Below are 26,203 nucleotides of genomic sequence, written 5' to 3'. Positions count from 1 at the left end.
CGAAGCGCGAGAAAAATCAAACTCTTCCCTCATTGTTTCCGGTATGATCAAAGCTGATGAACCCCGACGAAGAAAATTACTCGGAAAGCTCGCAGAGCGAGGGGTTAACGATCTTCCACGAGAAGCGAGGAATCAGCGGAAGGGGCGGAAAACGAGAAAACAATGTTTGTTCCGCAGGCATCATTTCGTGGCATCTCCATCCGCGCGACGTCCTGACACTAGGTCGAACGGCAGCCTAACGCGTAGCCGCCACGCCGCGTCGCGTCGGGGGACAGGGGAGGAGGATCAATATCACGGTTAGGGAGAGACCGGACCGAGAATAGGAGCGAGAGCAGGACCGATGAGAGATAAGGATTACGCGGCGGGAGGCGGGGGCGGCGGCGGCGGCGGTGCTCGCGGGGCTGGGAAACTCCGAAAATGTCAATTCGACGTTCCCCGTGAAATTACGATCGTGACGAGGGTCGGCCGATCTCGCCGGACTTTTACGTTCCCCGGTTTACTGTCGCAGCTCGCGCGATAAAGCGAGGCGGCTGCGAGCTGCCCGAGGATTCTTGTTAACTCGAGAACCCTGGTTCCGCGGATGAACGCGGAGAGCAGTCGGGCATCTCATTTCGAGGTTCAACTTGTAACCGGGATAGAAATTTATTTATACAGGACGCTGACTTTAATTCTCGGGATGATTCGATGCACCGGTTGTAATCGAAATTAAAAACCTCTCCTCGGTATCCGGATGGAATTCCTATTTTCGACTTGTATCGGTTGTTATCTTTGGTAGCCAGGCTAACCTCGTTGCGCCGGGGGTTAGCGTCCTCGTTAGCGCTCGAATTCCGGTCTTCGAACTCCCGGTAGAATCGATGATTCGGTATCAGAATTCTGTAGGATTAATAAATCACCGGGCTTAACGAGGCGCTCGGTTCGAGCGCCCTTCGGATCGGGATCGGTTTAACCCGGGTTTGCCGATTCATTTGATATTAGCAGCTTGAATCTCGAAGATTTCCAAATGAATTCGCCGAACGTCGCTGTTGCTCGTTGCTCGCGAATCGAAACGAGAGACCAGTCTGCCAGTTTTCATGTTCAACCTTTAAAAAGGATCCACGTTTGTAACGAACGTGACGTCCTTTCCGACACTTCGCCCTTTTGCGAATGATTCTCCACAAGTCCTAGCAGTAGTTGCCACGAAGGAAATGATGAGGCGGGTGGTGAAACGGTCAAGTATTTATTAGCGACGGGGTAGTCAAAAGAAAAAGCGAGCGAGGCACGTGGCGGACATTTTTACGGGCCACGGGGAATCGGTGAACGCAGTCTAAATGGCGTTTTCTTCTTGCATCGTGGCTCGAGAAGAGATCGAGAACGCAAAGGAAAGCCGTTTCTCTCCCTTCTCGACGTGAAATCGATCCGAAAGGATCGTAGCGTACATATAGTCCGTGACGAACACGTTTTGCGCCGTTCACGGAGGCCATCTTGGATTTGGTTCGTTTCTTGACTGAGAACGTCGGTATGGAAGCCTCCCTCCTGATCCAGCGAGCTGTCTACCGTTGCGACAGGGGAAGAAGCGACTGGGTGGGGGTGAAACTGCTCTGCTATACTCTCTCTCTTTCTCTTTCTCTTTCTCCCTTTCTCTTTTCGTTGCTACCGTCACTCTGCGCAAGTAGACCGCGGACGTTTCAGCAAGTTCACATTTTTATAGAACAATTTACACTCACGAGAATTCAAGGGAAACGTAGTCCTCGTACCGAGAGTTTTACAAACGAAGGAACGAACGAATGAACTAATTAGAGATTAGGCTCTATTGAGCTCGGGCGATCGAGTTCCGTCGTCGTCGAACTCGAAGGCAGTATTGCTTTATCGTACTCGTCGTGTAGGTGAATTTTATAAATGCAACGTCTGCGGTCTATCGATGACAGTGACGGTGGATCTTCCCTTCCATCGGAAGTTCGCAATTGCATCGCCAATTTCATGATTGAATTGTGCTTCTCCGTTTCGTTTCCACGTGATTATGTTTCGCTAACGGATAAATGGAGAACGAGTTTCTTTGCTGGAATTTCTTTTACCGGACGACTCCTCGACACGTCGATACTTTTTTCGACAACTATCTGGCGTGCCTCTCGCAAGCACAACGAGAAACAACCAAGAGAAATTGCGTTTGTAAGATCCATTTCATGGAATTCCATGGAAATCCTACTATCTATTAACACTAGAACAACCGAGCACTAAAACTGACTTCAAATTTTCCTACAGAATCTCCAAGGGTATCTATCGAGATTACACTCGATCTATTCCAATTTGTCTATTACCGAACGAACTTCAGAAATCTCTTAAAGAAGCATCTTGTCTTTTCAATAATTGGAGATAAAGAATATAAGAGCAGATGATTTCGATCCATCTGCTGGTTCTAGTGTTAAGAATCTTACAGAGGCTCTCGTTGATAATCGGTGAACTTACGATAGGCACGCCTCGCGTATTCGATGTACTCGAAACGAAAAGCTAGAGTAAATTCTTCGAAGCGAGATTCCCGTCGATTCTCCTATTTTCCTTTCCATTCGTCGTTCGCGACTCGAGTAGCCAGTTTTAGAAAGGGGATGAAGGAACCGAAGGAACGAGATGGCGCGCAGCCGCGCGGATCCATCGCCGCGTGATCGATGCACTCCCGGCGCTATCGTTCTCAACGATTGTGATATATATATTGTTAATGCTGTAATGATAACGGTAGACCTAGCAACTGGCTCGAACGACGGGCACGGGGAACGCCGTTGTTCGCCTGGCGTCCCGAGGAGATTCCATCGAAATGGACGGCGGCGCGCGTTGTCCCGGCTCGTTTCGATCCTCGCCGATGTTCCCTTCGACTCGTTGAAAGTCGGCTCGGGGATCCGTGCCGGTTCCTTCGGGAGCGAACGTCTCGACGTCTCTTGCTCTGTTCACGGCGGATCGGCGGGCGAGAACGGGGCACCGATCATTCGGCGGGATGAACGTGCGGGAACGAGACACTGACGGGAGAGGTAGGGGATGATCGAGACGGAGCGCGCATGTTTCAGGCTGTAAGGGAGAGAACGAGAGAGTGTTCTTCAGTGTGGCTGAATCGAGGTGCGAGGAATACGTTGATTGTAAATATGCGCATTTGAGAGAGAGAAAGTGTATGTATCTTTGTATGTTTCAGAGAGAGAAAGAGAGCGAGAGAAAGTAAATTGGGTGAATAGTGTTGCGTTACGATTATTTATGTTGTTGAACGAAAGTTTCGATAGTGAATTATAATTAATGAATTATAATTAAAGAACAGTTCGGAAGAGAGAGAGATATCGCGAAAGAATACATGGAGGTGGACAGACGGACAGACGGAGGGACGCGCAGTTTATGTACATAAGCTATTGGGTAAAATATCTCCGTTGGTAAAGGATAGTTTACGAATAGTTATTTTTATTACTACTATGATTATTATTAATTTTTATTATTAAGTCACTATTATTATATTATTATTATTATTATTATTATTATTATAATATTATTGTCATATGATGATGATAATAATGACGATGATTATTATGATTATTATTATTATTACTTATTACTATTGTCATTATTAATATTATAATTAATTATCATTGTTATCCTTCGGCCAATGATCTCAAAAGAAAGATAGTAATTGCGTTCGGATGAGAGTGTTGCTCGATCCGCGCCGATTTCGATTCCCGTCGGAGGCCACCGCGCGGATCACACGCGAATCGTTTCGTTGGTCGTTCCGAAAACCGTTTCCTTCTATACACACACACACACACAAACACACACACACACACAGGTTCGTTCGTCAGGATTCCTCTTTGTCGATCGTTCTTCCAGTTTCTTTTCCGGTGTCTATCCTCTCTTTCGTCTCCCTCGTTTCCGGCTCTGTCCACTCTCCGGACGCGTTCAACGACGCGCTCGAAGATCGGAGATCCTTCGTCCACCGATCCTAACCGTTGCTTCTCCCTTTTTCTTCTTTTCCGTCTTCTTCCCCTCGAGCGTGTCGAGCGGCGCGACATCTTCGACGCTCCTCGCAGCGACGCGGTCATTCCAGAAGAACGAGAAAAGGGAAAAAGAGAATTTCTACACGCGTCCCGTTCCCCATTCTTCCATTCCTCCTCCTCGAGAGTTTCCCTCTTCCCCTATCGCGGACTCCTCGTCCTTGGAGCGGCTCTCTGGCTCTGGCTCCAGAGACGCGGAAGCGTACGCCTTATTAGAGAATGTAACGCGTTCCTTTTTCTTTCTTTTCCTCGCGTGTCGGGACATCGCGCATTCTTTCATTGCATAAGAAGGTAAACACGGAGGCCGGAAGCAGACGCCATTCGTCCGTGTCGGGGGCGGGCCGACCGATCGCGCGCGATCCTCGAGGACAGCGAAAGGAAATCGGAGGGATTTATTTTAGTGGAAAATCGACGACAACGTGTATCGGATTAGGACTTTGGAATAACGTTTTTCTATCAGCATTTTTCGTTTATCTTCGTGGAAGATGTTCGCGCGAGGAACGCGAGAACGGGGCCCGTCGACGACACGCCGCGATTCCGTTTCATTTCGACCTGTATTCATCGATTCGTTCGAACTGTTGCTTGCGGAGATGCTGAGGTAGAAACGAAAAATATAGAAAGAGAGAGAGAGAGAGAGAGTGAGAGTGAATGGGAGGCTGAGAGAATGCGAGAGAGAAAGGGAGAAATGCAGAATGACGGTTCAAAACGATGCAATTTCGAAAGTGACCTATTTCAATTGATTGAATTCCGTTAGAACTGACGGCGGTGCAACGCCGATCAAATTATTCATGAACATGTTTTATCAAACGAGAGTCAAGACATTTTGTCATGTCTTTGTATATTTTTATGCAATGTTGTAGAATGATATTGTTTCAAATATATTATACAGATAATGATAATAAACAAATTTATATGCCATAAGCGGTGTCTCCTTTGTTCACCCTGGTACGTTTGTGCTGCATGATCGTTTATCGTAAAAATAAAATAACTATAAGTGTATTTCTTCTTATTCGAATATTGCATATTACTCACTACCACTGCACATTACTCGTTAAAACTACACGGTGAGTTATATTCAATTTTAAATTGAATTTTCAAAAGGCAACGTTTAATTGTGGCGCCATCCGTGGCGCAACGCTGAAACTGTTAGACGACTAGCGCCATCCGTGACGAAACGCTGAAACTTATAGAGAAATGGTACCTTAGTTGGTCAAGTGCACGAACCGTTCGTATCAACAGTTATTCCGGTAGAATGGACTACCACGAGAGGCATGATGAAGTGGACAATGTAAATTATCTGTTGTTGGTTGTGTGACTTTTTTTTTATTTTGGTACCATTACTGACAGGAGGCAGGGTAGACTCTCGCTGATGTCGACCTACGGTTCAAAGGTGAACTTGCCCCTGAAGTATAAACCTGTGGCGGTTAGTGTTTAGTTTAGACATCTCACCGCCAGGTGACACTACCATTTAACTGTTATGGGAATATAATGCGGTAAGTGTCAATTCTGATTGAAGTGTATTTGAAGGAATTGTGTCATAATGGTCACAGATGGTTTTGTGATGAAGAAGGAAGCGTTTTGTCGGTGACAGTATCTGAGTTTAAAACTTATTAGTGTTTTATTTAATTACTTTTGTATGGAAACTTGAGAGAAGTGTTACTTTATATAGGTAAATAATTCCATTTGTGAATAATTGTGGTACATAAACACTTAACCAAAAATGGCAGTATCCATAGGTAAGTTTTAATTGTATATTTAAAAAGAAACATGAATTGTTTATTTAATACTGATGTATTTATTTCAGAGAATGTGATATCAATGTTTAATGTTCTTTTTGATATCAGAAAGTTAAATCGTAATAGATTGACAAAGTTTTAAGATTCATACAGGATTTTTATTTTATTTTTTAGATTCAATTGCATATCTTTTTCTTGTGGCACTTTTATGGGGTGCCACCAACCCATATATTAAGAAAGGAGCTGAAGGTTTAGAGAATGTGAAAGCATCTTCGAAGTTCAAACAGTTTTTTAAAGAACTTGCATTCCTACTTACGAATTTGAAGGTGTCTTCTTAATTTTTTCATTATCATTGTATGTTAATGCATTAGCTTTTACTTAATTATATATTGTTCTAACATTTTTAGTACATTATACCATTTGTCATCAATCAAATTGGTTCTGTGTTGTACTTTTTACTGCTGGGTGGTACAGATTTATCATTGGCTGTTCCAGTCACCAATTCTCTTACTTTTGTAGTAACTGCAATAACAGGCTGGATGTTGGGCGAAGAAAAGATACACAAAAGTGTGCATATAGTTTGATGTCATCTGATACCCATTATAATTTTGTTATAAAGATTATATGTTGAATCACTTTTATTTCCAGATACATATATTGGAATGACACTGGTATTGGTTGGAACAATTCTTTGTTGTTGTGATAAAGTAGAGGAGACTGTATTATCTTAATTATATTTAATACTTTATTGACTATAATAAAGACATATATGTATATGTTGAACTATCGTTAGTACTGAAATTACCTTTAAATTTCCCAGATAAAATCATATTTAAACTAAGATTAAGTTGGTTGACACAGTGTGAGTCCATGAAATGTATGATCCAGATTTAAGAGAATACTATCAGCTTTCAATTTTAGTATAAATTTGTTGATTGAACTGTTTGGAATTAATCCTCCCCAAGGATACATCAGAAAATTGATCAAATAAGAAAGCAACATTTAACATATATCAGACAAAGACATGCACAGTTCTGGAAAGACACGTTATCCAATGAATACACAGGGAAGGTATTCCCAAATTAATGTTATTTGTTAACACTAGTTGCATGCTGTTACAAAATAAACGGAATATAATTATAATACTACGATGTTTTATTAGCGTCGAAAATATTCTGCATTATGTTCATAGCACAGAGTAACATGAGGTACACTGTGCTTACATATTTATTTATTTCAAATTATTTATTGTGTTACAAAATATAGTTTATTCTGATACTTTCATCTTTAGGCATTTTAACACGTCTCTTACATATATGATGAAATAATAACTATGTTAATAGTTAATACAAACTTATTAATGAATCAATACAAATGGTCAATATATCCATTATATTTACATGCAAACCGTAATAGTTCACATATATACATATAACGCAAAGTAGCACCAAACAGACAATTCACGTTGCAAAAAAATCCATAGACTCATAAAGATGATTCTATATATTACAAATAGAATTTCGTGGTTCTTCTGAGTAATCGTTATTCGTTGGTGACAGTGTCGACATCGTATTTTCATTAAATAAACGTTTACCATAACAGAGAAGAAACGCGGTTTGCGATTACTGATATAACCGAAGAGAAAAAAAAAGAGATTAAGTGGAGACACAATAAAGCAAAGTGAAGATAGTTAGAAATAAGGATTATTATTACAAATATTTACAATTAGTGTATGTAAGTAAGATCAGGTCGATCTATGCACAATAAAACATTTAAAAATTACACATAATCGCTAGTTATCCACTTGTACAACGTGATCGTTGCAACACAATTTGAAAAGAAAAAAAAACAAACAAAAAAACTTTTTATTTTCACGCTATTACGCTATAGCTTATCTTAATGCACATTACCTGTTACATTCGTAGATTAAAATACCTTGCACGTTTCGAAATTTTGATTTGTCTTGGAACAATGTGTGTACACTTAATAGAACGGAAATGGCACTCTGATTCACGGTGAAATAAAGTAATTTCCTCTGTTTTTTGCAAACCACACGCTTCACGTTTCTTTCGATACACGAACGAATGCATGGATGTATCTTTTTTCAACCTTTTTTTTCCCCCTTTTTTTTTAATATCTTGTTTAGTATCGATTAGCATCATGTAGTCACGAACTCGATTAGACGACAAATGAACATGTTCGTAACGAGAAAGAAAAAAACAAACAGAGTGTAACTCGAATGCGTTCTCATCTCACTCAACAAATTTAATCGGCTAAATTTGGTAGAGAGAAGGCTCCATTGAAGGTTTGAGATCCTGTCTTCAAGGGTTAAGATTCAAGTAAAACAATTGATATATTTCATTGAAATTCCAACAAATCCAATCGTAACGATACATTTCTCCACAGAATTCAATTGTATTTCCTGTCTCCTGCTGGAAGGATCACTTTAATCAAAGAGAAACAAAGAACATTCTCGCATACAGTACAGTTGATTTTACATTTCGTTACAAATGCGTATACGTGGTCGTAATCCGTTTTTCCGATTAGCCAGTTAACCGTGGAGTTCAGTTGGAAAAACCACTGGTTCTGCGCGCGATAAAATCGAAAAATGTACTCGTCGAACGCGGGACGAATGCGCGCAGAGTATATTTTAAAGAAAGATCAAAGAAAAAAATCAAGAATTCATCGTCGAAAGAATTAGTATCTCGTCGAGCTTCGCGATGACGCGTATAGTCGTCGAACACAGTTAACTGGTTAACGGTCGGACACAAGAAAGGTTCAGCGGTTCACGGACGCAATCGAAACACACGTTACATTGCTCCCGGTTAGAATCGCGCGTTAAAAATTCTCGAAAAACATTGTGTGAAAACCTCGGTTAATAAGATTATTAATTAATTCTTTCGCACACCTGGACGCTTTGCATTGCACATTGGAATACAGAAAAAGAGAAAAAAAAAAAGAAAGAGAAATGGTAATAATAGCTCCGTTAACGGTTACTCGCCGCGAACGACGCCGGATCGCCGGCAAACGTTTACAGTTAAACTCTTAACAATTACGAATTACTTAATGAAACTCAAGACTAGCATTGATCAATGGCCTCCCCCTCAGGCTCGGGACTTCTTGCTCTTCAGCTTGAACCATCCCGCGCTCTTGTTCGGATCACGTGGAACAGATGTGGACCTGCTTAGTTCTGGTTTCGAGTTGACGCTCCGTGACTTGGTGGCCAACGATTCCGTGGAGACGGTTCTATCCACCTTCTGCTTGTCTTTCGATTTCAACGTGCTGCGATTGATTGTGCCTGGAAACGTCACGTTCTCTGTTTCAGGTTCGACGTGCGTCGAATGCTTACAACTAAAACTGCCACGCTGTTAAGGAACCCGAGGAGCGTCGACGATCTTTCACTATTTTTCTACGTTCTTTCTTATTTCAAACGAAACCAATCGAACCAGTGAATAGTTTAACTCGTTCACTACTATTATACCGATAACGGTTTCTTCCGAATTCCTCGAAAACGATCAACATAACATCCGATTGACGTCGATTTAAAACAATGCGAAGTACCATGATACTTTTCTGATACTTTAAATGAAGACTACCTGACTCGCGATGAAGATTTCGGGATTAGTTTAATAAACATGAATATTGTTCAATGCGCATGGATGTCTCGAAAGGAAATTTCTACATAAAGTGCAGTGGACAATTTCTTCGCGTTTCTTCTAAACTGTTGGTAGCAACATTTCGCACGAGCTTGGTAGCAGAAGTAAATAATACGGCAAGGGGTTAACGATCAATCATTGTTCCCCATATTTGTCTTTGTTAGAACGCAAGTGTCAGGTACTCGGGACGCTTAACATTTTCCGTGGCAGCTGAACCGTCGGAATTCCTTCGCGGATCGCGGAAGAGACAGAATCGAAAAGCGGAAAAATCAAGCGCGGCTTACCGGTTTTCGAGAGATTGTCTTTGCTTCGGCGCGGGTCTTTCCCACGGCGGCTCAGCGTCTCACGACTTCTCTGTCTGCGTCTCATAGTCGCCATTGACTTCGGATGCAGTTGCTGATCGTAGTTGATTTCAAAAGGTTCCCTGTAGTGTCTCGGCTTCCAGGGCGCGAGAACGCTCACGCTCCTCGATACCGTTCTCGTGTGCGATTGTAGGGGTCGATTCAGTTCCTCCCTGCTCGCCGCTCTGCGTCTCTCATTCGGGCCAGGTATCTCACCCACTGGAAACACGAGAACATTGGAGATTCCCTTTCCACGGAGTTTACGATTCAATGCTAAGTCATTAACGCAAACGTTGCAACGCCAAACAATTCATAAGTATTCCTACTTTTCTTTGCTACAAAAGACAAACTCTATGGGAAAGCGCTTAAGATTTTCGTGGCGCTTAACGCGTTAAGAACTCCTTTTCAACGAGCCTTTCGCGAGTCTCGCCAGGCGCCTACCTGTAGCAGCGTGAAGGTAGACCACGGATCTCTGCGATCTCTGGGAGTTCTGGCTCTGCTGACTGCTGTCCCCTGTCGTGCTCTCGCCGGAAGACAACGCGCTCTCGGCGAGTCGGGGTGGTTTCCGTGGCGGCGACAGGATTCCCAAGCTGTGACGGCTGGAGTTCGTAACATCACGCCCTGAGCAGGCATGGTCGTCGGCTCGTTTGCTTCTGGAAAGCGATCGATCGTCGGAAACGGTTGCGCAGCGATCAACGAAAAATAACACGTCAACTAACAGGTAACTGTTCTACTTGCACCACTTGCCTTCGTTACGAAGGTATAAGTGACATAAGTTTTTCATATAAAATTCATCCTGTTGCGAATCAAGTATTTCTACATATATATTTTACTGTCAAACAGCATCAAATATTAAATAGCTACTAGGAGATCAAGAATTTGATTACAAACAGTGTATCACACGTTTATCTCGAAGCAAAAGTAACTGAAACTGTCGCAAGGTGCAGCAGATACTTTTGCTGGTGTTGATACACGAAACTCTGAAAATTCTCGTTGCAGTCGACGTGTTAACAGGCTACCAGTGGTCAAGTGTTGGCTTCCAGCAGATGAAACGTTAAAACGCAGACCCTGGCTCGGCTCACCTGCGATCTCTATTAGACGAAACGGACTCCTGATCGGTATCGCCGAAGAAACGCAGGTTCTTCTGCACGGAGACTCGTTCGGGGGCGGACGAGGCCTCCTCGTCCTCGGTGCCGGTCGTCAGGATCTCGCTCTCCGGTATCCTGGGCTTCTTATCCACCGCCTAGAACAACGAAATCGGTTATCGGACCGTTAACGGTCAACGGGCCCTGGAAGAATCGACTGACCCCGGACAGGTTCACGCGGAAAGAGGAGCCCTAAGGTAAGCCAGAGAACAATGGTCCACTTTTTCCCAAACACGACAATCACGAGCGTCATCAATAACAGAACAATATACATTTATGAACAGAAAACCGAAAGATATATACCGATGAAAATAAATACTCGGCTATCCAAAGTTTCTTTACAATTTAGTTTACCAGAAATGTTCGAATGACGAATGAACATTTAGCCCTTTGCACTCCAGTGGTGACACCACTCGATTTGACACGGTAAAACTATAAAATCTGATGTGTAACGTTTAACTTTGTACAATGACCCGATACATGAAATATTGGAACAAAATAGCGTTCCTCAATGCACTTGTGACTTCCCTTTGAGTTAGAGAATATCGTCTTCGCCTTGTCAAAAAATAAATATTTCTAGCGAGAAGCTCCGGAGTGCAAAGGGTTGACTTATTCATACGTCACGAGTTGCCAGATTCCTAATACGCAACTCATCTACCAGTAAAGAATAAAAATCTCCGACTACCTATACCATACGCAAACGTATCTCAAAATGAACTACATAGAAAATACACAAGTTTCAAAGTTACATAACTAGAACATTCGAATCCTCTCGAAATCCCAAACTGAGGATTCGCGCTTCTCAGGAAAAGTCTGTCCGAGTATGATGTAGACGTTCGACGATCTAAATGAAATCGGGCCCGATCAACGGAGGATCGGCTCACCCGTATTACCCTATCTTGGCGGCGTGATCGTGGGTAAACGCGAGACGCGGCGGAAAAAGCGCGGCGGTTTGATCCGCGGGCAGGAAGAGTTCCCCGGCGGGTACACGAAATACAATAAAGCCGTGCACAAAGGTGTGCTGTTCGCGCGGAAGGAGAAAAATCGGCGGCTTCCCGGCTGGTTTCTATCCGTGGCGCCTTCATGAGTCATGATCTTCCTCCGACCTCCTCCTCCCCCTGTTCGCCCCCCCAGCCCCTGGCTCGGTTCTTTCTCGGGCCATCGGCTCATCCGATAGATCATCGTCCACAGCGAGATTCACGCGCACGCAATCATCCCGAACGGCCTATCGGAGCACGGCTAGGATCGGAATCGGTCCCTGACAGAGATTATTCCGCGGACCGATGGTTAAGCTAGGCAGCCCCCTGATCGGCACTTAATCTCGCGATTAAATTAAACCACAGAGCGCGGAGTTAGTTAAGCATTTAATCAAACTGGTAATTGGAGGTTGTACTGGCCTAATGGCTCCGCTCCGTAGCGACCCTCTGCTCTGACTGATGAATGCAACCTCGGCCTCTCGCTCGGCTCGGCTCGGCTCTGCCGGCGTACACCGATAACCGGAACCACGATCCCGGGCGTCCCGCTCGTTATCGGATGCGATTCGGAAAAATCGATCCGCTCGCCGGAGTTCATTCCAGTTTCGATGCCCCGGCGCTCGCGTAGAGCCGTGACCGCGGCCGCGCGCGATGACCCGCGATGTTCGCCCGAATCGCAGCCGAATTAACCGTTCGAGTGGCAACCACCGCGATCGCGCCTCTCTGGCACGCTGCCTAAAAGTGCCTATCGGTTCGTACGATCGAATCAAGTTTATTCATTCGATGATTTATCTTGACTTCTCTTATTGCATTCTTAAAAATGGAACAATAGAACGATTGTAGTATTTAGAATTGTTTTATGTGAAGAGCGTCGTTCAGTTTCTGAGCTGAAACGGATTTCTAGCGGATTTTTGGAAAGACTGGCACTCGAACGGTTATGGATCTCCTTTCGATCGCGTTTTGGCAGGTGGTAACGCGAATAAATTGTTTTGAGTATGAATATTCAATCGTTCTTAGAAACAATCCGCTTCGCAAACGAATTCATTCGTCCGAGCTAGAAATAACCATTTTTGGCGGAAGACTCTAATTTCACGGCAACGCGTCCCGGCACTGTGGAGGCGTTTATCGCGGCATTACGCATGCAACAAAGTTTAAATACACCGAGTCCATTCTCTACAAAAACATCGCCCACTCTTTACCAATTTCGGAGCGAGTCCCGCGCATACGTTCGCTGAATTTGATTACTTTATAGAACCGTTCCGGATGAATGATGTCACGAGCGAGAATAATTTATCTCCGCCGTCATTATTAAAAATCCCATCACGTACCATTTTGCAATTCTAAACTAGGCGAATGTTTTATACATAATAAATACTCCTCGCGATGTCTACGGGGATAATTCTGTACGTAGAGTTCACTCGTTCGATACACTTACAGTATATTTAACTGTTTCTCATGCTTTCCGTTCAGTTTCTTTAAACGTTTGCATGAATTTTCTCTTATAATAATCAAATAATAAATAATGCCGTGATTGTATCGAAGGCGTACGTACTACAAACTGTGAAAGATATATGAAAATCATGCTAGATGTTAACAATGAAAATGATTATAACCGATACAGGAGAAATGGGAATTTTTCGTATCGATTCCCCACGAAAATCGAGACTTACTTTGATGTTAGACTTATTTTTCCTGGACAGAGACTTGAACCATCCCTTTCTCTCTGCTTCTTGGCCCTGGTTTTCTCTGGTGAGGGTGTTCGACGAATCGCAAAAGCTCTCCTCGTCTCTGGTCAGTGTACCCGTAGATCTCGACAGCCTCGTCGGTCTGGATGGACTCGGACTGCCGCTGGGAGTGGATAGGCGTCTGCGTTGGCTGTACTCCTCCTGCGAACACATCGAAAACCGTGCATTTTACTGCGATTGTATTAACTTAATCACGACAGTCTAATTGCCAGTCAACAAACATGTCATCCGTTTTCCCACGTCGCGACTGACTACACAATAAACTTCGCATAGAAAGCCCCCTCGCAGTTCCTTCAGAAATCGTAGCTTAATACAGCAGTTCAACGTAATTACAGTAGAAATGGATAAAATAGTCAACTACTGGAATAATATCAAATACCGAGCTAGCCTGCGGGAACTTCAGAAAGTTGACAGGAAAATTACGTCAATCACAAGCCTCTCACCGCCAAACTTAATTCAGATTCTTTCAAACGGTGATTTTAACCCTTTACTAGCTTCTAAAACTGTTTCCACGAACATCTGCGCACCGAAATCTTAAATATTCTAGAACAATGGCTACCACGCTTCAGTCCCCATTATTCGTATAATCAAATCATTCACTTCCATTCTAGATAGCAGACCTTCGAGTCGCCATTACTACGGAAATCCCCATTACTCGAACAAATTATTCGCTTCCATTTCATAGATATCGAAGCTTCAGTCGCCATTATTACGGCACTCGAGCGAGAAGCGTCAACGATAAGAGCTAAAGATACATTTCCGTGCCCAAGTATAGATGATACATTAATGATTCTTAAGAAGAATTTATTTTACCCAAGCATCCAACAAATTCTCCATAGGGGTGCACCATTCACCCCAATCATCGGTACGAAAAGATTCGAGCACTGGTAGCCGGAGGGCTCGCCTCGTTTCTTTCCTCCCAATGATTCCCTCAGCGAAAGTCGCGGGGTGGGAAATTAGATAGAGATAATGGCGGTTCCCGCGACCAGCCGCGGGGTAAGGCACCGCGGTCCCCCGGTGATCGCGTGTTCATCCCGCTAGCCGAGATCGCGGGGCGAGCGCGTCGGTGCCGGGCCGCATAAAACTCCGAGAAACGCGGGACGCGGGGCAGACGCGTGTCCGTTTCATTCCCGGCGACGTCTACGTCGTCATTATTATTATCATGTTTCGCATCAGCACCATCATCAACGCTGCCACCTCCGTCATTTACCCTCGGACTCTCGCATGCATAACGCGCCCGGTACCGGAGAGAGGCCGCTCCGGGCGTTTTATCGCAACTCTGCCTGTTTATTCATCGATACTCCACAAAAGAGGCCCCGTACCGGGGCCAGCGCGCCGCGCCGCACCGCGCCGCGGCTATCTAGCGTGCTCTATCCGTGTTCCTCTAAGAAAATGCTAGCCCCGGCCGGGCCGGGTACGATTCCCGCCGGGGAAAAGCACGGACCGATACGACCGGCCGGTCTCCTCGTTCGGCCTCGTTAAATTCTATCCGATTGTCCTTGGAATTACGTAATTTTAGTCGCGCGGCGAGCGGGATCCGCGCCGCGAAGTGTTTTCGCGAGTTTCCGTCTCGCGGTTGGATTCACCCGCGGATTGTGAAGTAGAAAACCGATGGATCGAGATTATATATCGATTGCTTGAACAGAGGATAATTCGAAGTATACAAAACGTGAAAATATGCAAAGATGAAGCTAAATTATATATCGATCAATTCGTTACAAAGTAACACCAGTAAGAACCTCTCGAAATATTCACACTCGGCTAACCGAGACTCCTGGAGCCACTTGTTCCAGAATGCTGTTACACACAAGACTAAGCGCTATTAACTCGTCCGCATTTCAAAATTCAATTTCGCCTGGGAGTAAATCTCCTCCCCCCGTGCGGAGCGTCGTTACTCTATCCGCGGCGAGGGACACCGCAAATCGTAACTCTCCGGTCCTTTGGCCGGGTTTCCAGGAAAACTCCGAAAGACACGTTTATCGCAGGCGAGCAGCAGGCGCATACACCTGCGCTCGTTATATATTCGCCGCAGAAAGGCCCGCGCTCGGTGTGTTCCCGTCGCGCAGGCGGCGCGGCGCGGCGCGGCGCGCGAAGGACCCGCGAGCTACGATCCACGGGAATAGAGGTTTCGCCGGCCGGCGTATACGCGTTACCCGGCGGACCTTTCGATACGCAATATAATAACATATCGCGCGTACGCGCGGCCCTGGGCCCGTACCCACCGCATAAACTCTTAAATGACTCACAATGAATAGCCCATATCACGGAATCATCTGCATAGTACAAGCACGGCGCGCTTCCCTCGTACTCTCCATATATACGAGCAACAATATCCTCGGTATGCTTTCCATAACGAGTCGTGGCACGTACCCGACGACGACGAAGACGACGAAGACGACGAAGACGACGAAGAAGAGGACGACGACGAGGACGACCGTGGATGAGAGGACGAGGACGATGACGGCGAGGATGAAGAAAATGAAGAAAACGAGGGAAGGAGGGGAGAGACCGCGATGACGACGAGGACGGAGACGACGATGATGAAGAGGAAAGAGAGGGAGGAGGAGGAGATGAAGAAACACCGAGGATTTTGTACCCCGGAGGCATTGTGACCCACGCACGGCCCTGTTAACTCTTACAGCGCACCGGTACCGGCCTTCCTCTTCTACTCTTTTCTTTCCCTCTCCCGGTTCATTCTTCTTTTCCCTCGTCTCCCGCGTGTCGGCCTCTCCGCCGCGCTCTCGCCGGGGCCCACGGAACGCGCTGCGCGCGGCTACTCCCTCGCTGGGACTCGCGTGGGCCGTCGAGATTGGGCTAGGTCGGTTATGCTCCTAACCGCAACTCGGCCGTCGTCCGACTCGCCGTCGGGCGCGTGCACACGCGTGCTGCCTCTCCGTCTCTCTCTTTCTATCTGCTCTTCTGCGCCACTTCGGACCCCACCGTGCAGCTTCTACAGGGTGTTCGATGCGTTGGGCCCGCGACCGGGCCCTTGTGTGACTTTCGATGGAGGTTTCGGTGGAGGTGTGTTTGAACGGTTTTGTCGGATGTCGGTGGGGATTTGGGTTATTTAGTCTTTGCAGACGGATGTTGGTATCTCGATTGGTGTCTTAAATTGTGACTAATATTGGTTGTCCTTATTCTGAAAGGATTAACTGATCGTCGATCGTTTGATTCGATGTAAGAGTGTTTGCGTTATGAAATAGTTTGATTATCCTCGATTAATTTGGTGACTATTGTGGTAACGAGTAAAGATTGATAATAGAAAAATAGACTCGAATACAAAGGACTATAGATGAAAGTTACGTCTATCGAATTTTGTTTGAATGCTTCGTAGCAAGGTCGACACTGCAGCAAGCTGCACGCAACGTTGTTCCATAATTTTCATGACACGCGTAGAATATCGAAGTATTCGATGCTTCTCGAACTTTTAAGGATTTACCGGTGACTTCGGTTCCAAGGCCAACGATAGGCAACTTCGTAATTTAAGTCGGTTTTCAATAAGCGCCGGGCTTTTTCATAGAACGCGAAGAAAATTACAGGCCTGCCGATAAGGGAATTAAGATCACCTTCCACGCTCGTAATTTACTCCCAACACTGGAAACGCTCGGTTTTAGATCATCCGACGTAAAACGCCGGTGCTCCACTCGTTTTTCAGTTACCGGCAAATTGCTGTTTGATATCGGTGTGAACGTCCTGTATGCAGATTCGAGCGTGTATCGTAATAGGCGCACGCGTGCGCGCGCGCCGAGCACGCTCGCCCTGTTCATCCTCGGCGCATAACTCTGCAACATTAAACCGTCCGCCGTAGGTCAACGTAGATTACGCATAAATTCAGGGGAGAGACGATTTACGACGTCAACCGACACCCCTTTTAACCTCGCGGATTTTCTCTTCCTTTGTCTAACAATGTTTCTTTCGCGGGAAAGGGGAACCCATTAACGGAGAACGTCGCGAGCTCGGGGGAAACCGTCCGCGAGGCGAGCGTTCGCGATCGCCGGGATCAATTAATTCGATTTTAATGAATCGCGATAAACTCGCCAATCGCTCGTGTCTTTCCGGATGAAATTATTCGGAAATCATCTGCGAGTTCCACTGTAATGTAATAATTGACTGACATTAGCTATCAGTTAATAGTATAACATTAGCTAATATTACATGTAATAGTATAATATTAAATAATACTAGACATAATATCGGACAATATTTAATTAACAGTTAGAAGCAACTATTACAAACCGAAACCACAACAGTCAGCGACACGTCTCGAGGCTAAATTTCCAGCTTCCCTCGTATCCTCGGAGATAAGAGATGAAAAGAGTGTAATCCGCTCGAATCCCTCAAAAACTTCTTCCTGTAGTTATGATACGCATCACGCGAAAGTTATCACGACCGGAGCTAATTTCACGGGGAAAAAAGCTCGAGTTCAAGGCGAAAAGGACCAGCGAAAGCCAGAGACACGCGAACGCAAAAGGAATAATCGCCGACGCGAAGTGTCAGCCATTACTTTCGCGGGGACTCGGCTTCCGCGGCTGCCGGCATAATATAAAACTCCTCGGCCGCTCGTTCTTTTCTTCCGTTCCCGGGGCAGCAATTACGCGAAAGCACGAAGGAAAGCGGCGGCCGAACGTTGCATCGCGCACCGGCCGCGTATTAATACGGCAACATCGACATTAACATCTACGAGATTCTCATCATCGATAACACGCAACCAAGTGGGGCTCGAAATCGCCGCGTAAATTCTCCCAATTAAGCTCCTTCCCACCCTCTGCACGGCGTTCACCTCTCGGAAGCCGGGGAGGCGCTCGCGCTGTTTTAACGAAGTCGATCAGCATCTTTGTACGCCGGCCAACTGTTCACCCTGCTGCCTGGTGGAGCGTTCCCTTTTTATCTTTTCTACCCTGTTTTCCCTGCGCGGCCGCTTTCCGGTGGGCAGCGCTCGCGCGTCGACGCCGGCAAAAAACTCTTCATCTTAAATGGAATGTACGCAGATTGAAACTATCTGCCTGCGGGTCTCGAGTTTTCTTTTGGAATTAGCTGGGGGAGCCGCTCTCTCTCTCTCTCTCTCTCTCTCTCTCGTTGAACTGGCGGTGGTGTCGTAAAATCGAGCGGACGCCAGGCTAGGGGCGGGTTTCAAAGGAATTGGAAGCGAGCAGAAGCGCTGGATGGAACGGGACACGGGATAGACACAGCCGCGGAGGGGAAATAGGACGCTCACCGTATAATACCGGCGCGATAAAAAGTGTAATGAGAGGGGATCCGGCCGCTGTAAGCACAAAGGAATATTACAGCGAGATCTGTAAAGCGCAAAGCCGCAGAATAAACGAGCCACGCGTAATGGGGTATCGGGCCACTGTCGTGCCCCTGCGCCGCGCCGGTTCACCTGCGCCACACACGCCTGCAACCGCGTAATCGCCGGTCAAACGGAACTCCCGGCAACCGATCGCGGCCGATCCGCACCGAGGAAAGTGAAAGAAGCTCGGCAAAAAGCTGCGCCGCGCGCGGAGATCCGTTCGTCCGCGATAGCGACGGGCGATCTTCCGCGGCTGAAGGTCGCGGCGTTCGCTGGAAGTTTGGTAGGTTGAATGAGGATTTTTCTGAGAGACGCTGGAACTACTGAATCATTCATGCAGTTTATTTAGAGATTCTTCTGGAAGGTAGACGAGTATCGTCGACGTTGATTTCAATAGCAATGTTGGTTTTCTAGCGTGTACGATTGAAAGTGAGATGATATCTAGAAAAGCATCGTAGAAACGGAAAAGTTTTCGATTTGCGAAGTTCCTCTATCGTCGAAACGTAGTCAAAATAGGCACTAAGGACCGATTGTTTCAAAGCAACATTGAAACAAAGTTTCTGTCTTATAAAAAAAGAATTCACGTCTTTGTTCTTGCAACATGCTCTACTTGCAACCCGAACAACTTTACTTCGAATCCCTGCATCTCCAGCTGCAGACGGATCGCTAATGAATACCGAACGCGGTTTCGTTTTCCAAAAGCGAGGAGATCGATCCGTCGAAGCGCGACGCCGCAGTCGCAGGGTTCTCGTCGGCAAGGTCGTCGGCTCGAGAGCGTGGCGGTAATACCGGCGCACGAGGTTTCTAGGAGGCTGGCGGAGCCGAGAACGCCGGTAGAAAACCGGATGCACACTTTTGCGCCTGTTGCTGCACGGACCAGCGACCACCACCGCTGCCATTAATAATCGATGGTCCACGCGGATGGGTGGGTGGGTGGCTGGCCTGTAGAGCCCGTCCGGTCGGCCGGCTCAGTGGTGCGATTTACTTTCTTCGGCGCAACAATACTCGGGGATCCGGCGTGATACACTCGGCCCGGCCCTGTCAATAGGGGATACGGGCCGCGCCATGGGAAACTCCGCCGAGGAGTCGGCGGAGGATCATTTCATGACTATCCGAGCGAATCGGCCGTAACGCCTACGGACGGGTTGGCACCACGGCCCCCTGTCCGTGCGTGTTCCCTTTCGCCGCGATCGATGCGCACGCGTGTTCTCTCGATCGCTGCGCGCCTCTGCTCGCATTATATCTCCATCGGCCGGTTGTAATTGATGAAACGACACGGGGGTAGAAAATGCGACGGGGACGGTCCGGTCCGGTCCGCTACACCGAAGTGATATCGCCTTTGGGGATCGCCCGGCGATGTCCGTGGGAATGGGTACTGCGGGAATGTGAGGCTGAAAAGCGAGGAAACAGACCTGCAGGCGGGAAAAAGGAAGGAGAGGCGGGAGTTAAAAGGAGGATCGACGGAGAGGGTAGCCGGGAACGGCGGCGAGCGAAACTTCGACCGACGATTATCGCGTTGACAGCTGTCTCCGCCGATGAGTATTAGTTATTCCGATTGTGACGACCGCTCTCGGTGGAAACCGCCTGCAGGTCTTGCGAATAGCTTGCGATTAGCTACTTCCATCCCCTGTGTTTAAGGGAAACCGACTACTGTCGGTGGATTCTTACTCGCGACGCGGATTGTTCACGCAATCGAATAGGCACGATAGGATTCAAGTGCGAAATGTGTAGAATAAGATGCCACCAGAGTGCGATTCTACAGTTTCTATTCGATGTTATGATCTTGAGGAGAGGGAAAATTCTTGTTTACTGTATTGTTTTGAATCGATGCTGTAGAATGCGGTGGTCATGTCTTATCTTGAGACACTGCAGCAGGTTCTCCTGAGATCGCGACACAATGGGAGGTATCCTATTTCCGGTTTCGAGCGAAAGAGCATTCCGAACAGAGGAAGAAACGCGGGAATACATGGGTCTCGTTGTGCATATTAGTTATAGAACTCTGCCGCGAACTCAGCAGCGCGCGCACGATACAGACGAGCGCCGCGCACAAACGGCGCGATTGTTGAGATCCAAGTTCCCTCGTCACCGTGTGTCGTTAAGTATCTCGGAAATATAAAAAGCCGCGGGCATCGATCGGCCCCAGGAAAACGATCCATTGTGAGTCGTCACGCCGTATGGTTTCCACAATGACAAGCTGCATCCTAATCCACGACCGACACAATAGACGCACACAGGACGCCTCAAAGTGAAACGACGCAACGCGAGAACAGGCAACGCGATTGTTTCGTAATTCACGTGTGTTTCCTCATTAGTTACTCTCGAGCAATCTCGCCTACACCTCATCGGGAAACACTGAGTATTTCGAGAAGCTCGGAAAGCTTCGAATCCCCTTGGAATTTCGAGATACTCGCAATTTCCCCTATAAACTCCTCGAACCTAAGACAATTAAGACATTGTTACTTGTATTTACATACCTAGAACACGAGGATCAAACGGAACGAGGGAAACCGAGAATAATTCGAAGACTGAAAACCAACGGCATTAACGTTAGAAAAATGAAACACGGGAGAACCACCGTTCAGCGTGCGCGGCGATTCGTCTTCGAGCGAGAACAGCACAAAAGGCCCGCCGCGGCGCCGCGAGAGGACCACAGCGGCCGGTTGATATATCGTCCGATCGGGCCCGGCCGCACTAAGTTGCAAGCTCGCGACAAGTGTTCGCACGCGCGACCCGCCGCGCCTATTGACCAGTCAACGCGCCGGTGACCAATCTTCCGAAAGGGGACGAATAGTCCGCCGAGGGAAAGAGGCGCGTCCGGCCGTGCCACCTGATACAGAACCACCGTGCAGCTCCGATGGGATTTTCAACGGGCCGTCTCGCTCGAACGGAAAGAGGAAGACGCGCGGCGGCGGCTACGGGTGGTTGTAGAAAGGGAACGTCGGCGGGCCGCGGAGCAGAGCGAGAGGAAAGGAGGAAACACGGTGGTGCGGCGCGGCAGGTAGAATCGTATCGGCAAATTGCAATCGACGACCGCCTTGTCGGCAACTCCTTGTGGCGAGACGATAGTGCCGGTTGGGAGGGAGACAGCAGACCGAACGCGGACCGCGCGGCGCGGCGGCGGCTGCGAGCGAGACGGAGAGGCGCTCTATCCGCTATCCACCGAGTGATACGAATATCCGGCATTGTTTTAGGTCTGCGGGGCGAAAAGTTATCGGGCGCCGATCGTTCCAGGAATCGCAACCCGGTGTTCTCATTGATGCCTTCCGCTTTCCATGCGCGTGGGCCGCCGATCTATATACCCGAAGCCGCCGGATAAGACCGGGTCAGCTCGTACACGTTCCCGGGGACGTAATAATCTTCCCCTGGCTATAAATCGCGACGGGTTTCCACCGGGACCGGCCGTTATCTCTAAACGACGAGGAACACGGACGGTTATTCGAGTTTTTCCGGCGTGTCGACCGGGGATCTATGGGGATCGCCGAGGAAACGCGATAAGGGATCGTGTCGTGGAGTTTCAGATGGTTCCACTGTGTTTCTGTACGATTTTAGAGGTTTGGCATTTTTGTAACGGTTTGTTCGATGGAATTCAAGTGTAGGGATGAATATTGAAGCTTGATTAAGATAGTTCTGAATTGTCGATGAGAGGTGTATAACTGACTGCGTTTGATTTGAATGAACAGGGACTTATGTGTTTCTTTTATTGCGAGATATTAACACCGGTTTATAATTCGGATTTTGAAGAAACGGTCCAGAGGTAGGATATTAGGCTACGCGACGTTGCCGTACCGCGACGAGCGCGCGGCACCGTCGGGAACTAGTTACGCTCGACCTCGAGGGTTTTCTTTCAAAGTACAGGCTATACAGCCCGGCGCAAGAAGCGGAGTTAGTTTCTAGGAACAAACGAGATTCCGTGGTTCGCTTTCAGAACCGCGGGTGATTTATTCATTAACATTAGCGCGGTCTTGAAGAATGCGCGCTAATTCCGATCCCCTTCGCTGCCAGGTGCCATCGAAAAGGATCGTTTTCTTCGTCGTAAAACATCTTCGTCTTCCGTGTCCGCTTTTACGACATTCCCGTGATTCGAGTCTCTTTCGAAATCTGTTATCTTTGTTAACTTCCTCCTAACAAATCACCCGAAGGTTTCGATGACGCGAAACAACGCGAACTTGTTCCGCGAATTGTCTTGTGCATCTCCTGTGTTCGGCGACGTCGAAGAATCTTTTATCGCCCGAACGATTGCGCGTTTAAGAATCGTGGCAGTAAAGGTTAATGTTAAACGACGAGACGCCGAAAGAGTTTCCACAGTAATTGCCGAGTCGCCCCGCTCGGGCGCATATCTCACGCGAGCAACTCCTAAGGTCTTCCGTAACGTATTTTGTACCGTTTCAATTGGACCGAAGAAAAAAGGGACGATTAGCATGAATCGCTTCATTAACCATGCACGCACGTTTACGAGCGCAAGGAAAACGCCATTATTCTGATGCCTGGCAGTTAATGAAAGCGAGGGAAGCAGTGGGAGGAGACTAGGAATACGAGTGCCAACCTTTTGCGGTACTAACGAGACTATGCACGCGGCATGCCCGGTTTCATAGTAAAACGAAACTGTAATTCGTTTTTACTGACTCATTAGGGAACACGGATTTCCTCGTGCGCCGTTCTTTTCCGCGTTCTAGCCATTCCAACCTCGCGGCCCGTACTATACTCCGATCGCCGCTGGACTGGACTATATTTTCAACGGCCGACACGATAACTTCTCGGGACCGGGGAAAAATTCGCCGAAGACGACGTTGATTGAAATACTTTGAATATTGATCGTACAATCTGTGTTAACGCGCAGGAGGAATTCCTGAAGACAGGGATCGTTAGAGGCGTAGATATATCAAAGGAAAATAACGTTCGTACTGGGAAATCTACTGCACGTCTTTGAACACTGGGTTCACTCTTTAGACGAGGAAAGGAAAGGTTCTAAAAGTTCATCTTTCTTTCCAAATTTCTTAGAGAAGCGACACTATAATTTCCTTTGAAATCAACACGAGAATTTGAAGTCATAGTGTCTCATCCAGTTGAACCACCGATAAACGCGTAGATAAGTGAAAAAGATTTATACAAGTCAATACGCATTAGTAAGTTGTCGAGACTGTCGTGATTAAGGTTGGCGAATTGCGCGCGTGTAGCGAATCCCGTGCTCGGCTTGTTCTCTTCGTCGAAACCGTGCGTCCGAAAGAGTTAAGGTTTCCCTCGGGCATTGTCAAGGAGCGAAGAGCCTGGGGCTGGCGAGCTCGACGAGCAGGATCAGCGAGGAAACGTTTCCGATTCGAAAGGATCACGTCGAACGTACCCTCCATCGCCGGGCCCGCGTCGATCGAGTGGAAACGTCCACCTTTCTGGCACGAGGCAGGAGTAACGTTAGCCGAGGATTCAGATGCGATCGTTACAATGTCGGCCGAGACAGAGTGGCGTAAGTCGCGGTCGCTCGTCGGGATAGATGTTACCGTCAGCCACCGCAAGACACCTCAGCCATCACGCGAAACGGAATCGTTTATTTAACGAATGACAGACTCGCTTATTCATCGGCCGCCGGCTCCCCCCTTTTTTCCTCTTTGTCCGCTACACCCCGCATTAGCGGGCGATAATTTCCGATGGACATTCTCGTTAACTGGAGATCCGATTGCTTCATCGTTCTCGGGGATTTTTCAGCGACAGCTTGCGAGGCTCGATTGCAAAATAATCGTGCTTCGCGCGATCGATAGGTAATTCCATTGCGGAGCGTTGCATGAAATGGACCGTTTGTGAACTGACCGTTTCCTAGGAATCCTACAGAACGCGAATAGGAAAGAAGTTTACACCGATCTATTCTCACCGGATCCAAACTTGAATTTTTCTAAGCAATTGCATAGGAGAAATTACCTAAATTTCAGGAATTTCTCACATCTATTGAGGATCCTTAATTCAATCGTTTATAGTAAGATATTTTTCACTCGTAAAAATCTAAATTATCGAATTTTCTAAGGTAGGTTTCACAGTTGAATGTAAAATGGTTGTCACGCGATTCCTAGTAAAAGCTCCTCGGCTTACAAAGAAACTAAACGGTTCTATTAATTTAAAGAAATTAATAAGGTTCCACGTTGCTGTTCACGGATTCGTGATTAAGGAAGACGCATCACTTCCGCCGTTAATGGGCCGAAATCGCGTCACGCGCGCGAAAAAAGTGATGGAACGGCTTGACAATTTGCGGAACGATAGCGATCCGCGTCAAGAATAGCTCTCCGGAGGGAAAGGGCTTCCAATTGCTTCCTGGTTTCTCGATAACAGCCTCCACCCTGCCTCGGGACGATAATTCCGGATTAACAACAGCACGTCGGTATCGATTGTTTATCGTGTGAAAGCCGTTCGTGAACGATCGTCCATTACGCCCGCCATGTTGCGCCGGCGTTTCACCGCCGCGGAGGGATGGTCTCGAACCTTTCTCGGTATCTGCCCTCGGTAATCTTCTCGCGGTGAAGAAGGCGCTCGGCCGATCCGGAAATTCACGGAATATCGGCTCGCAAACGCGATACACATTGCAAGAAACTGATAATTAGATCGCGGACTTTCGTGCGTTCACCTGAAGAACTGCAGCCGCGAAATTGCACGGAATACGCGAGTTCTACGGGAAGTTGGAATATTTAAAGTGTAATGTTCTTTCACAACTAATAGAAATCAGTGGAAAGTATTTTATATCATAATCCTGTCTTTCCGATTGTATTATCGGAAGCTTGAATTTGAAATCACCGAAATTTCACGAATTCTCATTGGAGAATGTCAAATAGAATTTTCTAAAGTTGAATTTCTCCTTTGCTTTGTAAGAATCTTAACCCTTTGCGGTCCGAAGTGACCGACGTTATTTCATTCAATTACAGCTTAATATGACGCTCTATTTATTTATTCAAGAATATTTGGGTGTCATTGAATCGTTACCTTCAAATGGTACAATTGTGATGCTACAAATAAATATAGAAAAAATTGTTAAAACAGGTAGAGGTTGCAATAACTAAGGGTTAATAGTAAATGCTACCAAGGATCACCATCTTGGTATCATCAGTAACGTTCCGATACGATTGCGAAAGCTACGAAGTTTATCGAGCAAAGCTAAGGGACACCATGGAAACTTCAGTTCCAAGGAACGCTGGCTGGAGACATGAGCACAATGGAACAGTTTCTGGATGGCGAGGTCAAGGGAAAACAGCCCAGTAGAAACCGAGTTGTAGACACAAGAAGAAGCGCAAGAAGAGGAAGAAGACGAAGGGTGGCCATCCGGCGTAGGCAAGGCAGACGGTTAGAG

At 46.8% G+C, this 26,203-nt stretch overlaps 2 protein-coding genes across 5 annotated transcripts in view; one reads left to right on the top strand and one right to left on the bottom strand.

The window, feature by feature from the left end:
• The first annotated feature begins 5,491 nt into the window (after positions 1 to 5,491).
• LOC116433445 (transmembrane protein 234 homolog) lies at positions 5,492 to 8,700 on the top strand. The gene is made up of 4 exons (XM_031991545.2): positions 5,492 to 5,731; positions 5,906 to 6,057; positions 6,139 to 6,298; positions 6,380 to 8,700. The coding sequence occupies exons 1-4, from the start codon at positions 5,716 to 5,718 to the stop codon at positions 6,460 to 6,462; spliced, it is 411 nt and encodes a 136-aa protein (XP_031847405.1). The 5' UTR covers positions 5,492 to 5,715; the 3' UTR covers positions 6,463 to 8,700.
• blo (bloated) overlaps positions 8,060 to 26,203 on the bottom strand; it is a 298,251-nt gene continuing 280,107 nt past the window's right edge. For all 4 annotated transcript variants that reach the window (XM_076371770.1, XM_076371771.1, XM_076371772.1 and 1 more), the window contains 5 exons: positions 13,518 to 13,733; positions 10,811 to 10,971; positions 10,170 to 10,381; positions 9,672 to 9,947; positions 8,060 to 9,029 (listed from right to left, as the gene is read on the bottom strand). In XM_076371770.1, coding sequence (XP_076227885.1) covers positions 8,836 to 9,029; positions 9,672 to 9,947; positions 10,170 to 10,381; positions 10,811 to 10,971; positions 13,518 to 13,733 — 1,059 coding nt within the window. In that variant the 3' untranslated portion in view covers positions 8,060 to 8,835. The remainder of the gene's footprint in view (positions 9,030 to 9,671; positions 9,948 to 10,169; positions 10,382 to 10,810; positions 10,972 to 13,517; positions 13,734 to 26,203) is intronic.

The sequence above is a fragment of the Nomia melanderi genome, chromosome 10 (genome assembly GCF_051020985.1).
Source record: "Nomia melanderi isolate GNS246 chromosome 10, iyNomMela1, whole genome shotgun sequence".
Classification (NCBI taxonomy): domain Eukaryota; kingdom Metazoa; phylum Arthropoda; class Insecta; order Hymenoptera; family Halictidae; genus Nomia; species Nomia melanderi.
Note: the sequence above shows the minus strand (reverse complement) of the source record. Positions and strands in the feature narration are given on the sequence as shown.

What these genes read in the sequence shown, in the direction of transcription:
- LOC116433445 (XM_031991545.2), top strand. An exon ending in TCCTACTTACGAATTTGAAG is followed by an intron (nt 6,058 to 6,138) that starts GTGTCTTCTTAA and finishes TAACATTTTTAG; the next exon opens with TACATTATACCATTTGTCAT. An exon ending in CGAAGAAAAGATACACAAAA is followed by an intron (nt 6,299 to 6,379) that starts GTGTGCATATAG and finishes TTTTATTTCCAG; the next exon opens with ATACATATATTGGAATGACA.